A 15566-nucleotide genomic window follows, 5' to 3' on the forward strand; every position below is an offset into this window, starting at 1 on the left:
CGTAATAAATAGCAAGACTCTTCTATGACAGGGCAGAGCGCCAACAGTGTTTGGTTCAACAGTAAGAAGAGGGCATCTGAGGGGGCCGATCTGTGAGGCCAAAACTAGCCCAGCCTGCTGCTGCTCTGGCCACAGGCACAGGCTGGTGGGACTGATCATCAACAGGAGCACGGCCTCCTCCCCACCACTCAGGATCTGGTGCAGAAAGCAAGCACAAACAAGATGCAGTGTGGAAGAGAGAGCTTAGGAAGGGGTCTGCGTGTGGCTGAGAAACCAAGGCAAACAGTAAAAGCCTGAACATTCGATGGCAAGCCACCCGGGTCTCCCCACCTGTGGTTTGGAGACAAGCTTTTGACCATCAGGATGCTGGAAGGATTCTTGAAACCTTGTGTTCTCCCCTATGGCACAGAATGCAAACAGAAAGAGTGACTTGAAGTTCTATTTTCTCCATCTGTCTGGAAGAAGGGTAATGAGGAAACAGTTGACTTTCTTAACTGCTAAGCAACTGTAGCTCAGAGCCCCAAACCCCAAGTGGATCACAGCAGATGCAAAGTCCACTTGCAAAATGCTTTCAATTCCGGGTGCTCCAGGACATGCTGGCCACCCAGCCTCCACCCCAGCCAAGGTCATTCCTTAGGAATCCTGGAAATTAGGGCCATTTCAAGCTAGATCCAGGGATCCTCCCCGATCTTCCCCTCCATCTGAGTCTCCCATCTTGGACAGGACCTTATCTTAGAAGGTCCAAGCTCTAACCCTTCTGTTTGGTTTCCAGCACATCCCTGGCCTCTGTGAGCACCAATCATCCACACTCAGCCCCCGCTGTCCAAGGCTTGATGGGCCTGGAGAAACCTGGGCCAGGACAGAAGCACAGGCCTTGTAGGCCTCTTGGATGCAGCAGGACTTCAGGAAGAGGAGGGTCTACACTGAAGCTCAAGGTGCCCATGGCACTTTTTTCCCTTCCCCACCCCGCAGCCTTGTGGTAACTAGGTTTTCCAAGGGGAGGGCAGGTGTGTCTGCTGGTGGTCTTGCTGTGCTCATCCCCACAGGAGGCAGGCAGGATGAAGCGCACACTCTCCTCTGGATACAGGGAAGCCCTGCCATGGCTGAGGTCTCTGCGCCTCCCTCACCCGCTTCCTCCCCTCCAAGACCATCCCCAAGGCTCCATCCTGGCAGGCTCGTCTTACCAGGGGGAGGGCATGTCTGTGGGGTTTCCTTCCAGGCCCCTGAGACTGGCAAGCTGCCACCAGTCCCTGGCAGATGCCTCTCAGGAACCGAGTAAAGAGGCACTGGGACCCCCATCTGCCCCGAACCTCCTCCTGCCGGGTAGGAGCCCGGCTGGTGGGGAAAGGGCTGGGCTGGGCCTGTCTGCTCCGCTGCTGGCCACAGAGCTGAGCGGTCCCTCAGGTCTTCCGAGTTGCCTGGATGTCCCGAAGGCTCCTGGTATGAAGTGTTTTCTAAGGACATGGGACAAAGATGAAGATGTGAGACCTAACAGGTGGCATTTGCTTGAACTGCTCACCCCAGGAACATTCCTGCCCACGTCCTCTGTGGAGAGCAGCCACAGGACACGAAGTGGCTACCATTTCTGTGACGGCAGGGACAACCTGCTGCTTGTGACCCAGAGTTCACACAGTTATGCCCACCACCGTGATGGCCTCTGAGCTGGTCGGGAGAGCAGAGATTACTCTCTCACTAAAGTCCACACTTTTTACATTTTGGATAAACTTTCTCCTTTAAGGACGTCCTAATGGGCTTAGGTATTTGAAACTTAGAAAGTTCCAAACCAGAACTGCAGAAATGATGGATTTGCTCTTAAAGGATCAGAGCATCGGCCCAGGAAGGGACATCGGTGGTAATCATTCTGGCTCTGCCAGTTTGCCGAGGACACAGACTAAGGTGTGGATGTGTACGATTGGCCAAGGTCACAGGGTTCTGCGGGCGGCTGACCCACCCGCTGGACTGGCTGACGGGAGACACAGCTGCTTCCTAGGGGAAGTGGCCACTGGGAGATACCTACCCTGGCTCCCCTCCCGTCCTTCACCTTCACAGATGCTGTGACACCGCAGCAAAGCTGGGAAACGGAAGCCAGGGCCTGCCCTTCCTTGCCTCCCCTTCCTCATTCCTGAAGGAAGTACTAAAAGGCTGGGAAATGACTGGAAGTAAAGGGATGAAGCCTGTCTTGACCCTGACATGAGGTGTCATTTGGGAAAAGGGCAGGGAATTAACTGGAGGTACTAATGTCAGGCGACCCAACACTCAGAGGCATCATGAGAAGGGAGGGATGTGTGGAAAAGACCTTGGAACACGTTTCACGTGTGTGGTGATTAATAGCTCAAAAAGCCTGTGAATTTTCTACATCCCCAACACTAACATGACATACACATAATCCGCCATTTCTGGCATGGAAAAATGCGTGCAGCTGGGGAGAAGTCCTGACACAGGTGAAACAATTAGATAATGATGCAATCCAACAAGTATTAGAACCTGAACGTGAAGCCAAAACTCTAACGATGTGGGGACTCAGATGTGCAGGAGGCTGTGACGGGCCACTGCTGGGTGGGGAAGGTGCCTGGACCCATGGTCAGATTTACACAGTAAAGGCAGGAACTCCAGGAAGGGAAGGGTGGATACTTTTTACATTCTGTTATCTTGTATAATCAGATCCTGAGAGTCAGCTATTACACACTCAACCCATCAGCCCAGATACCTGTTGTTCCTCTGGCTCCCAAGATATCTGAGTGAGAACGAAGATCTGCAGTGTCTCCTGCTACCTTTTGCTGTTTAAAACAAAGTCAAATCCTTTAAAGCACACAAACACAACCAAGAACAGGGAACAGTGGTTTAACAAGTCAAAAAGAAACTTCAGAGGGAGCGACAAGGTCAAGGAGCCTCAGCTGAATGTGGGGGATGGCTGTGGGTGAGGTCTCAGCCCTTCCTACCTCCCAGCCTGGGTCCCAGAGCATACGGCCCACTGGCAGCGTAAGGGCCTTGTGTGCCTTAGCAAAATGCACCCTGTCCTTTCTTCAGAGAGAGTGCAAAAAGAAAATGCAGGAAGCCCTGCTCCAATTATTGTTCCAATTACTACCAGCAGTTGTCGGAACAAAAAGGGAAGGCCCGGAAGTCTTTTCAGCAGTTGCCCTACATTACATGAAAGTGACACGGGTCCACTGTGATCCATTGTTCCTAACAGAGAGACGGAAGCTTTGGTGGTCATAAAATGTCTTTTCTGGGACCGCAAAGAAGGGTGGCAAGGAGGATTTGGAAGAGGGCCCCACTATCTCACACAGGCAAACACAGGAAACCCTTTCCACCCAGGAGGGAGGCAGCAGTCAGGAAGCTGAGCGCTGACCCTTCCCTGGTGGGACTGTGCCTGGGTCTCCTGGGTGCTGGGGGACCTCGTGGCCCTCCAAGGGGCCGGGGGCTTGCTGAGGTCAGTGCCCGCCCACTCTGTGTCTAAGGGAGCAAACAGGGGCACAAAGCCCCCCTCCGCAAACCCGACTCCAACGCCCACGCACCTCCAGCTCAGTGAGCCGCCTCCGAAGGTGCAGGAGCCAGTCTGGCTCGGAATGCCCGGCTCCACGGCACTGTTCTAGCACCAGGGGATCTGACAGCTTCAGTCTCTCCGCCAGCTGTGCCAGGTTTCCAGACAGGCCAGGGCCCGGCAGCACGAGAGGGGAAAGAAGAAAGAAAAGTAAGGGAGACGGAAAGAAACGGGGACAGAGGAAAGGAGGAAGAGGGACAACTCACGTGTACATTGGGTTATAAAGCATAACTGAGAGATGGCAAATGCAGCAGATATGGGCCCAAAATTGCAACATAAGTAAACAAGTAACCCATCTTGGTGTTAAATAATAAATAAAATCCAGGGAGGAGCTGTTTCTCAGCTTTCCAGCCTGCAATGCTGTCTGCTCGGTGCCGGGGCCCCTCGAACTTCGTGTCCATGGGAACCACCTGGACCTTGTTCAAATGCTAGTTCCAATTCCACCAGTCCGAGTGGGGCCTGAGAGCCTGCATCTCTCACAAGTTCCCAAGTGACGCCTGTGCTGGTCAAGGGACCGCTTTATACTGCGAGACTATTCCATCATTACATCTCAAAACTCTCCTTCTCCTCCATTCTGGGTGCCTGAGCTCACTACCACCATCACCCTTGCTGGGGAATTTCAGGGTAAGGGGGCTCAGCCCCACAACTCTTACTGGCTACAGAATCGAACACTTTGGAAGGCCTCTTCAAAAGCAAAGCAAAAATTAATGGTAGGCTGCTTTTTTACTCTCCACTTAATGGATTTTTCTTCAATTAATTGGAACAACTATTTCCCTAATTATTTTCTTTCCTAGGAATTAAAAGTTGGTATGTTTTTGTGTTCTTTTTCAAATGTATCCCACATGTGATAAAATACTCCGTGCATTTAAAAACATTTTAATAAGGATAATTTCCTGTTGAAATCACTGAAATTTATTTTCTAAGCCCAGCTGTTATCATTAGAACAGTTCACCATAACATGCGTTTTTACTGTACCAGTAAAGGAGGTGCAGAAATGAATTCCCCCAGTAGCACACACCTGTTTCCCAATCCTTCAAGCCCACTGCCCCGCCCCTAGCTTCCTTCTTTGTGCATTCTCAGGCCTCTGCTTATCACATCTGGGCACGCACATGTGGCCAAAGCCCACCATAGGCTCCAGTCTTACAGCACGTTCAAAGAAGATGAAATGTGGACTCTAAGCTGCTTTACAATAGCTTTCTCTGAACACTGAAGATAAAACACCTGCAGAGAACGCTTTGAGAAGCTCACCTTGATGAGTTCCACTAATAGAACAGGGTGACTGCTCTCTCCCTGGCTGAGGATGGCTGTGCCAACGGCTTCACAGTAATGCAAGGCCTGGGACGCAAGGCCATAATCTGCCAGACGGGAAGCATAAAGGAGCTTATACACCTGTGAAGAGGAACAGGGCCAGTGACTAGTCCATCCAGACAGGGGTAGAAAGAGAGAAACGTAGATAAGGCTTTTTGGAAGTCAGCTGACCACCAGCTCCCGCTAACTCTGGCATCTGAATATCCAGGAGGACTCTGTGCCATTTGGGGCATCCTATCTGTGTATGGGCACAATTGCAAACCCAGCCTGCAGTTCCTGTATTACAGAGAAAGGCATGGAGGTCCCATCAGCTCAATCTCCCTAGGCCCTGGTCACGGCAGAGATGCACCAGACTACTTCCTATCAGGCCACAACTCTGGAAAGCCCGGTGTACATGGGCACAGGACCAGGCACCAGGGGACATAAAAAAGAAGAAAAAATTTCTCTGAGGCAAGGGGTTTAAAGTCTAAGGGACAGGACAGGCAAATACAGGTAAACTTCACAGAAGCCTGAGTGACAGGCTCGAGATGGAACATGAGGGCTTGGCAACCAGACAGACCTGATTCAAACCCCAGCTCCATCCTGCGTGTGCAGCACTGGGCTGGTCACCCCACTTCTCTGTGCCTCAGTTTCCTCAGTAGAGCACCAGGATAATAACACTATCTACCTCTCAGTTGTTGGAAAAACTAAAATGAGATCATCCACATCTAATACTTAGGACAAATGTATGTAAGAATGTGAGCTGACAGCGTGTAACTCCTCTGAACCTATTTCCTCTTTTGTGAAAGCGGGTAATCACGTCTGCCTCACTGGATTAGGAATAATACTCTAAAAGCACAACAGTGCCAGGAATCTAAAACACAGCCACAAAAACCAGCTAATCTCACCCCTCTCAGCCCAAAGGTAACTGAGAGGTGGGCTGACTAAAGAAAAAAGACGAAAGGCTGTACCTGCAGGAGCCGTCAGGCAAGGGAAAGGTGAGTCCAGGGAGACTCTTGAAGAAGACGCGAATGGGATCCTTTCCCTATACCCAGGAATTCATTCCTTCTCAGGGTTTTGTTTGTATTTTGTGTTGTGGGGGGTGTGCACACAAGGTGGGCACACGTTACTGCTGCCGTATGCAGACTCCACACAGGCACTGAGGAGTCTCCAGGGACTGACGGTGACAAGAAGGCACCGAGCGGAAGAGCTGAGGAGAGAGGTCAGAACCTCTAATGTGGACACCACCTGACAGCTGAAGGATGAGGGCCAAGGACAGAGCAGGGGAGAACCTCCAGGGTTAAAGACAGGCATCCAAAAAGATCAGAGGAGCAGGCCAGGAGAGGGAGAAGGATGCGCAGCCCATCGGGTGGCCTTCCAGCTCCTTCTCCTGGCAGGGTGGCGGGGGCTGTGGAGAAGCAGGCTGGTTGGAGAGAAGAGGACAGCAGAGCAGATGCGGGCACTGAGCCTGTGCTGCCGGCATGCTTTTCACGTGTCAGAAGAGAGTCAGGAGCCTCCAGCAGACAGGCCCCTGCAGTGTTTTGCTTTCGTATCTTAAAATGCAGACCTCTAGGGACCTTGAAAGAAACCCTACCCCTTCTCATGCTCAAGCTAAGCAGGAAAATCTGGTAGATGATTTAGCCTGGCTACTATGTGCCATATAGCAGAGCACAGCCATCTGACATGGCCAGGCTGGTGGCTTGTGTGGCTTTAGTTACCTGGAAAGAAGGGATGAAGGATTTGGGACGGCCCAGCATCTGGCAGTACTCAAAGATCTCTGTCCTCTGAATGGCCTCAGTGGTTGCAAATTTCAAAAACTCTTGACTAAAATCAGGGAATAACAATAAAAGAGAATGAGGGGAGGGTCATGGGGAATCTGAATGCCAGCAGACAGCCAAGCATGTGCTCCTCCCATTCATGGTAGAGTTTCTGATCCCTGGGGCAGCTCCAAGAGAGGAAGGAGATGCCGGGACTCCAGAGCGAATGTTCTGCCTCCTTTTGCCCCACCTTCTAGAGGCTGGGGAAGGAACAGAACAGAGCCCTGCACCACACGGAGCAGAGACTATGGGCACGGGGTCCTCTGCCTTCCTTGCTGGAGGGCCACCTAGGGCACACTGCTCTCCCTCTCGGCTCGGGCACTGGGTGCACCTCGGTGCCCTGAACGCCAAGCACATGCACCTGTGCAAGGCCACCCCTCACCTAAGCAAAAGGGTGTAAGAGAGGGAGCCACATCACGCACCAAGAGCACTGAACACAGGTGGCGTGGCAGGGAGTGGGGGCTGTGGAGCAAAGGTCAAGCAACAGTCCCTGTGTCGATGTTCACTCAGCCAAGGAGGGAGCAGACTGGGTGAATGAGATCTGAGGGACCCCCAGTCCTGCCCCTCAACAGCTCGCCATGGGGTTTGAAATCGCAGTCCCTAGGGCTATCTCTGGGGTTAGGACCAGCTCTCCAGAAACTTCCTCCTGCAAGAGGAACCTGAGAACCTACACGGTCACCACACAGTCGTTGGCACACATTCGGCAGAGAGAGGCTCCTTGACCAGCTGTGTGCTGTCGGAGAGCACGACCCTGAGAGAACACGAGCCAGTGCATCCCTACGGAGGCAGGCAGTTCCGTGCCGCAGTTAAAGGGGTTTTACAGCCCGATGGCCCGATTCCAAGTCCCACTTGACCCCACATAGCCTTGGACAAGGTATTTAACCTCTCTGCACCTTGGTTACCCCCCTCTATAAAGTGAAGATTAAAAATACACCTTCACAGGATTAATCTGTAATGATTAAAGGAAATAATGCAAATAAAATGACTGGCACAACATAGGAGTTTAGGAAATCCTAACTATTAACGGGAGGAGGAAAAAGAGATCCAGAGGCTGGGACCGCTACAAAGCAAATGAGTCATTTTGTCCATTTGTCTAGGGACTTACTGGGGCCCTTCTGTGTGAAACGCCCAATGTTAAGGCCAGCAGAATAAGTGACAGGTGGGGGCTTTGGGTATCTTGTGTGCCAAGTCAGTGGTGGGGATGTAGGAGCTAAATATAACTTCTTCCGTTTTCCATTTCTGCCCAGGGCACTTCTGAGAACAGGCCTGGGGCTGCCTAACCCAGAGCCTTAAGCCTCCGCGTTCACGCATTCTGTCGGTCTCTGGTCATGGAGCCAGGGCGCCACCGAGTGGTGAGAGGGGCACAATACAACCCACAGGCACGAGGGGGCGGCTTTCGGGAGCACGGAGGCCCCCTGGTGGTGTGATACTGCCTCCACTGGCATCTCCTTGCCTGTTCTGTGCAGAAAGCAATCCTCCCAAAGGGGACCTGCGGTAGCTGAAATTCACACAAGAAAATGGAAACCTAGCCAAGAAACCCAACAAGGGCTAAAACAGTGTCCTGGAGAAAACGTCCTTCCTATCCCCTTTCTCCCAGAAGATCACATACCTGTGGCTACTGCCCAGCAAGGCCAGACGGTCTGTCTTCACGGTGTAGTGGCCAAAGGGCACGTGAGCCATGAGGTAGCAGAAGTGAGCTGCCTCCACCAGGCCCTTCGCGGCTGCAGGAGGAGCAGAATTAGCCCCGGTCGTGGAACATGCCCATGTGGGGACCCTTTTCTGAGTGGGATGGGAGCTGGAAGAAGCGGCCCCCAGGTCAGAGGGAGAAGCCTTATGGGTATAAAGGAATGAGCTTCCGTGTCATGAGTCACACACCCCAAGCCCCACACCTGCCTTTTTGGCCTCAGACATTACCTTTCAATTCCCTTCACCCAGAATAAGGCACTATTTCATATTCCCCCTCATGGATTTTTTATTACAAATTTTCAAAGCATTTTAGTCCTTCCTGAAGGTGAGAGGTGAATAGGGACGCCCACACCAGAGCAAAGGAGGGGGCCATCGGGCACAGCAGTGTTTAAAGTAGGCTTCCTGGGGCACTGATGCTTCCCCTGCTAACATCAAACAGTAAAAGACACTTTCTGGTGTTCATAAAAATCATAGTACCAAACTGACAGGTTTACATGTTCTCCCATACATTTTCCATTTCCATACATTTCCATTACCTCAAAACTGAATTAATTCCAGTAGGTAAAGTGCCTAGCACAGTGCCTGGAACCCAGGTGGGACTCACCTGCCATCTGACTTGGCACAAGCTTACACTAAGCTACTCCAACAGAGCTGGATTTCGGCAAGTTCCACAAAGAGAACTGAGGGTTCTAGATGTCCTACCCCTTGGCCAAATTCGAGAACCACTGATCTGGGACATCCAAAAGCTCTTAAGTGTTTATAAGAGAGATGATAGGAATAAAGACTAAACAATTACTCAGGGTAGTTCAGGCAAAATCAGAATTTCCTATCCGGTTGAGCTGTGTCACTGTGCGACTAACCACAGCAGGAGACGAGTGCCCCGTGTGTTTACTCCTTCTCCTGGGCAATCTGGCCAAGATGGAAAATCAGCTGCTGAGACATGGTGCCTACAGCAGCCCAACCCCAGGGACAGGTCTGCATTGGCTTGCAGCAGAAGTCCCGGGAACAGAGAGGCAAACTCCTTTCCCTGGAGTTTCTGTCCCCAAAGTGTGAGGCTCCTGGGTCAAAGGAAAGCCTGCAGCACCCACTCAGGCCCCACACAGAACCTGAGGATCTAAGGATGGGGTGTTTCAGGCTCACCTGCAGCTACCCCACGGAGAGCTGGGGGACAGTGCTAGCTTCTGCTTACCCAGGGTGTCCCCCATGGTGACAATCGCACGCTGGTACAGCTCTGGGTCCCCACCTTGATTCGACAGTATCACAGCCAGGTGAGGCCTCCAGTCTCCCCACTTCTTGTCCCCGCAACACTGAAAAGCAGCAGAAAAAAAATGGAAGATTTCCTGAATAAGGTAGCACTGGCCAGAATGGAGGTTAAAAAAAAAGGTGATTTGGAGGAGTTCGAGGAAAGCCCATTATACTGTCTGCAATGCTGCCATTCATTGATTTCAAGTCATCTTTTTAAAAAAGCAAAACTCCTAGAAGGATGGGTAAGCAGAAAGGCAGACACATATACATACATACAGAGGGTTACTGGGAGCTAGATAAATAAAATGACACTGTTGGTCACCTACTAATTTTCAGATCTCTTCCTGGTACCCCCAACCCCAATAACGAGGGACAAAATCCCCAAAAATCCCTGATGTTGCAGTGGAAGAAGATCACACATCCCTGGCTCATGAGACGAGTCCGCATTAGCCTGCTTGAAGTCAGGGGAACACTGGGCTCCTTAAAACCTTGCCAAATGGCTAATGATTTCTGGTTTTTCAGAGCTGTTGCACACACATCACCTTATTTAATCTTTTCAACAATCCTCTGAACCCTAATTCCTATTGCCACCTGAAGAATGAGAAAACCAAGGCATGTGACCCAGCCAGCGATGATCCCTATTCCTCTTCCTCCCAGCTGACGGCGGTGCTCCACCCCTCCGGGGCGATGCAGAGGCAGCAGAAATCCACGAGGGGGCAGCAGAGTGTAAACAGAGCCACCCGCTCGGGAAGAAGCCCCTCACAAATGGTGGGGCTATGACCACCCTTCTCCTGAATGAAGGGGAATTTCAGGACAAGGAATATTAATTTAAAAAAACATAATGTCACAGAAACAACCCAGGACCTGGATTCAACAAGATCCCTGCTTCTTACTAGCTGTGTGACCTTGAGCAAGTTTCTTAATGTCTCTGAACCTTTGTTTCCTCACCTCTGAAATGGAAATCATAATTCCTGCCTAAGAGGGTTAATGTTGATAATAAGATAATTAGGTAAAGCACATAGCATAGTGCTCTACACTTGGTTTGCAGTTTATTAAATTACAGGTGCAAATTAAGTGTAAATACCCATGCACACAGTCACACACATACACACCCACACATATACATGGAAGTCCAGCAAAAGAAAGAGGGGATTCGCTGACCAACCAGTCCATCTTCCAATTTGTTACATAGAATGGGTAATGCAAGAGATTGACAGTAATAGCTAAGATTTAGAGGTCAAAGCAATTCACATTTATTTGGTCTTTGTAATTATCTCAAGGAACAAATGGTGCTTTAATCCAACTCCATTTTATAGTTACTCTTTGTTTATCTGGGCAATGCAGTATGAATGAGATGATGATAATAATAAATCACAATAGCAGTTGTCACTAATTGAGCTCCGACCATGAACCATACTCTGTGCTAAGCATTTTGCTTCTAAATAGTCACATGCACTGGGTGCTATTATTATCCCCACTTTAACATGGAGCTAAAGGAACCAGCAAAAGAAAAGCCCTTGTTAAAAAGAACTTAAAAGTCATTCTTCTGTCTCCTCACCAGGTGATCTAGGGAAAAAAATCACTCTAAAGCAGATCTATGGAGAGCAAGTGCGACCTTCCATGGGCGAAGCAAGGGGTTGATATGGTCAGATATTCTCTCTGTTTAATTTTCACAGTAACTTTATCAGTTAGGGCATCAAAATGCCCACAACAGTGAAAAATGGAGGCTCTGAGATTAAGTAACAAGGCAAAGTTCACACAGTAGTAGGAGCAGAGTCAAGGCTAACCCTTGATAGGAGCCCACATCTGTGTTTTCCAGTTGGCACACTTTTTCCACTACACCATTTGTTATATAAGCAACTAAGTCTAGCTTTCTACTGGATGCTGTCATGCTAGAACACTCTCAGACACTAGGATCAAATACCATATTGGCATATGACCTTGGGCTCCCCAGTTTTCTCACCTAAAAGTGAGGAACACTTAGCTAACTCCCCCATTGCAGGGAGACCCAGCTAACTGTAAGTTGATGACATCATTTCCTGCATTTAGTGCTTCATGACATGATGCCAATTCATGGCAGAGCACAGGCCATTCAGCTGCATTGTGAAGGGCACTCTGTGTTCCAAGACAGCCAGTTGGCTTGATGATAAGGCATGAAAGTCATCATTTATCTTTTCTTTTCTTGGAATTGTCCACAAGCAAGAAGAAGAACAAAAAAGCAAAAGTGTGAAGTTCATTTTCATTAAAACTAGGTGTCTGCAAAAATCAAAGCCTGGAAATACAAGAAAAGCTGCCAAAGTAATGGAGACTGAACAGTGGCAAGTTCAGGAGGAGGCTGATTTCTACTGGATGCGGCCATGCTAGAACACTCTCAGACTCTAGGATCAAATACTGTATTGGTATATGACCTTGGGCTCCCAGTTTTCTCACCTAAAAGTGAGGAACACTTTCAGGAGATCCCACAGCCATCTCTTTCAGCCAGGAAGAAGCAAACACTACACATATGCTCACAGAAAACTCTGGGTCATGCAGAAGATGCCAGATACCCTGGAAACGGCCCTGGTCCCTCCCCAGCACAAACCTGCCACAAATAACTGGTTCAGGGGAGACTTGACTCCTGTAAAGGAACAAGCACAGAATCTGTACAAATATACTGTAAAGATACAAGGAAGGAAGTAACATGAAAAATAAATGGGAGGAAGAAAGAACATTCACCAGAAAAAGGTTACCACAAAACAAAGAATGGTCATCAAACATTTCATCATGAACTCAGGCAAAAATAAAGTAATGAAACAATTTCTTCTACAAAGCAAGAACCTAAAGCAAAGTTACAAGAGCTTGGGAGAGAGAAGGAGGGCAACAGGGGAAGATAAATGTGACCTCAGAGCTCAGGAAAGACAATCTGAAAAAGTAACAGCAAAAATGGAAAGAACACAAAAGCAAAGAGCCACTGAGAACAACACAGGAGGGGATACACAGGATGGAAATGAGCAAAGCAAGGGAGAAGAAAAAAATAAAACAAAAAAAGTTCTTTTTAACTAAAGAGAACATTATATACAGTTGACTCTTGAACAACACAGGTTTGAACTGCACAGGACCACTTATATGCAGATTTTTTTTCAATAAATACTGTATAATACTGTAAATGTATTTTCTCTTCCTTATGATTTTCTTAATAAAATGTTCTTTTCCCTAGCTTACTTTATTGTAACAATACAATATACAATAGGTATCACATACAAAATTGTGTTAATCGACTATTTACATTTTGGTTAGGCTTCTGGTCAACAGTAGCAATTAGCAGTTAAGTTTTGGGGGAGTCAAAGTTTTACACAGGTTTTCAACTGCATGGGAGGTCAGGTCCCCAACCCCCACATTGTTCAAGGGTCAGCTGTTTATAATTCACATATGTATATGCACACAGTTTACATATATTAATAAAATGTATATACATGAATTGTCTGAAAAGAAGACCAAAATAATGGAACACAACAAATATTGAAGAATATAAATCAAGAAAATTCCTGTACTGTAAGATACGAATGCATACTAAGAGAGCATGCTGTGCCCCCCCTGCCAAAAACTGACTCAGGCAGTCAACCCTAAAATACAGCCTAGTAAAGTTACTGTACTTCAAAAATAAGGAAGGAATAATTTAGGGCAAAAAGATCAGTCTCCTCTAATGGAAAAATTATCAAGCTGGCCTCAGACTTCTCCTGAGCCTTATCCAACTGTAGGTGATATGTAAACTCTAATACGTCCGACTTTGAAGGATCAATGTGCAATGGTGGAAAAGGAGGGCAGTCCTGCTGTGGGGGGCAGAGCAGCCTCGGGTTCTATTGCCACTCAGGGAAGAGCAGGCAGTCGTGGTATTGTGGAAAGGGCAAGGTCCTTGGAATCAGAGACCTGGACTGATCCTGACCCCACCGCTCCTGGCTCTGTGATCTAAACGGGGATACTAGTTCCTACCTCTGTGCATTAAGTGGAATAATATGAATCAAAGTGCTTAGCACAGGGCCAGGCACATGGTAAGTGGTTAACAAACTAGTGTTTTAGTTTTTAAAGCCATCACCTCGTTCATGCACAGTCCCCACCCCTAAACCCTGAGAGGTCCTGTCACAAAGGGTACCGTGGCTGCTTGTGGGATCCTCCCCGACATGAGCTGGAAGAGGGTCTGCAGTGGGTCGTTGAGCGCCAGTGTGCTGGTGAAGCTGCAGAGAGAGGCGACCGTGAGCGGGGACCCAGCCAGGAGAGCCTTTCGCCCATTGCCAGCCAGGCCCCAAGCCTTGTACATTTCTATTTCATTTCAGCAGCTTCCCCTGTAAAGTGGGTTTCTCTCTGCCCTCCCGTCCTGCCTCTGCCACCCCCCACTTTCGGAGGGGACCGCAAGGCTCTTCACTCCACCCCACACCCAGGGCAGAGGTCCTCGCTGGGGGACCATCTAGGCACTGCTGCATGATGCCCTAATTCTTGAGTAACCATTTCTGTAGGCCTTCGTCCACCACAGAGATGACCCCCCCCCAACATTTTAAAGACCCTGGATCAACATGAATGCCCTCTCTGTGGGCCTCCCCTTCCTGGCCACCCTGGCCTCCCGCCGCCCAGCAGCCGCCCTCCTCCCTGCCAAGCCCCAGCGCTCCAGGCTGTTTTTCTGGCTCATCACTGGCCTGGTCTGTAGTACTTTTACTCTCAAGCACTTAATAGCCATTTTCAGTAACCAAAGAGGTGTAGAATGGGGACCAGAAATGATCCTGCTGATGATAAACCATGGGATATGCCTAACAAGTATATAATAAGCTCTATAGCTGATTTGAGATTTCAACATACTCAGTAAGAGATATTTTTCACAATTCACTGGGCCCCATCAAAAATCAATGGCCCAAGGCAAAACTCTCTAACAGAGATGTATGCTACGATGTGGGTTGTGGGTGTTCATTTCCAAAACCCAAAGGAAAACCATTCCTCAGAACTCTGCCTTTTATTTAAAAGCACCCTTGCCTGGGGAGCTTAGAGTGCTTATCATCATAACACTCCTAGCGCTCTTTGCCATTCCAGTCCCTGCACACACGGAAGCGTGCAGGGGTGTTACTAGTGCCTGGGAAGACAGAGGCCTGCAGCAGTAAAGGGACTCGGTGGCGGCCATCGCAGGGAACTGGCTCCTGCGTTGTGTGGCAGCCGCCAGCCCCAGAGTGAACTTGAAGGGACATGTCCAACAGGGTTTATGACCAATTTAAGTTAAGTTAAGCTGAGAGGGTAGCATCACAGCTTTAACCAACACAAGAAGATGGACATTTTGAGGTAATATCTTCTCACTGTCTGACCCAAGCCTGCTCCTTATAGGATGGTCCTCCTGTCCCACCCCAGCCCTGCCACATGTCTGTCCCTGCCAACCTATGGAAGCCAGCGGCAGCCTGAGGGACTGACTCAGAAACCCTCATCCAGTGCCCTGACACCCACTGCCTCCACATGACCCTGATTCTCTTCTGCTGTTTCATGCCCCTTATTCCAAACTCCTGGTATGTAGTCACACCTCCATTCCTGTCTCATCCTGGGCTGCAGGCTCCTCCTGGTCTAGCCTGGTACTGGGGTCTTGACGTGCGAGGTGCTTTCCGACTAAACACACCCCTTCAGTCTCGCCATCTCTCATTGCCCTAGACAAAGACTTGTGGGGCTACCGCCCCATCCTGCAAACCCCTTTTCCCAGCACAGCTCCTGCTCTTCCACCCGCAGCCATACTTCTCAGCCCCACATCCCCCCACAAGCCTAAGCCATGGGAGCCACCAGCCCTTAGTCCTGGGCTGTCAGTCGACCTGAAGGGATCATCTGTCCCCTTGCTGATGAAACTATCTAGACCAGTCCCTCCCAAGGAGAAAAGGCTACTGCAATGTAGAAACCTACTCAAGTTTTGGAAACTCTGACCCTGGGAAATATTACTAAAATATTTTATTCAGTTTAGCAGGTTGAAAGAATGCAACTGTGCCTAGGTTGCA

The 15566-nt window shown here is 49.3% G+C and overlaps 1 protein-coding gene across 8 annotated transcripts in view; it reads right to left on the reverse strand.

Annotated features, from left to right (window-relative positions):
• Nucleotides 1-15566, reverse strand: part of SEC16B (SEC16 homolog B, endoplasmic reticulum export factor) — a 49812-nt gene that overhangs the window by 4952 nt on the left and 29294 nt on the right. For 7 of the 8 annotated variants that reach the window (XM_036916756.2, XM_036916754.2, XM_057507905.1 and 4 more), the window contains 9 exons: nt 13706-13787; nt 9521-9638; nt 8255-8366; nt 6547-6652; nt 4790-4930; nt 3516-3629; nt 2708-2777; nt 1185-1454; nt 331-398 (listed from right to left, as the gene is read on the reverse strand). In XM_036916756.2, coding sequence (XP_036772651.2) covers nt 331-398; nt 1185-1454; nt 2708-2777; nt 3516-3629; nt 4790-4930; nt 6547-6652; nt 8255-8366; nt 9521-9638; nt 13706-13787 — 1081 coding nt within the window. The remainder of the gene's footprint in view (nt 1-330; nt 399-1184; nt 1455-2707; nt 2778-3515; nt 3630-4789; nt 4931-6546; nt 6653-8254; nt 8367-9520; nt 9639-13705; nt 13788-15566) is intronic. The other variant, XM_036916758.2, reaches the window with a different exon arrangement.

The sequence above is a fragment of the Manis pentadactyla genome, chromosome 9 (assembly GCF_030020395.1).
Source record: "Manis pentadactyla isolate mManPen7 chromosome 9, mManPen7.hap1, whole genome shotgun sequence".
Classification (NCBI taxonomy): domain Eukaryota; kingdom Metazoa; phylum Chordata; class Mammalia; order Pholidota; family Manidae; genus Manis; species Manis pentadactyla.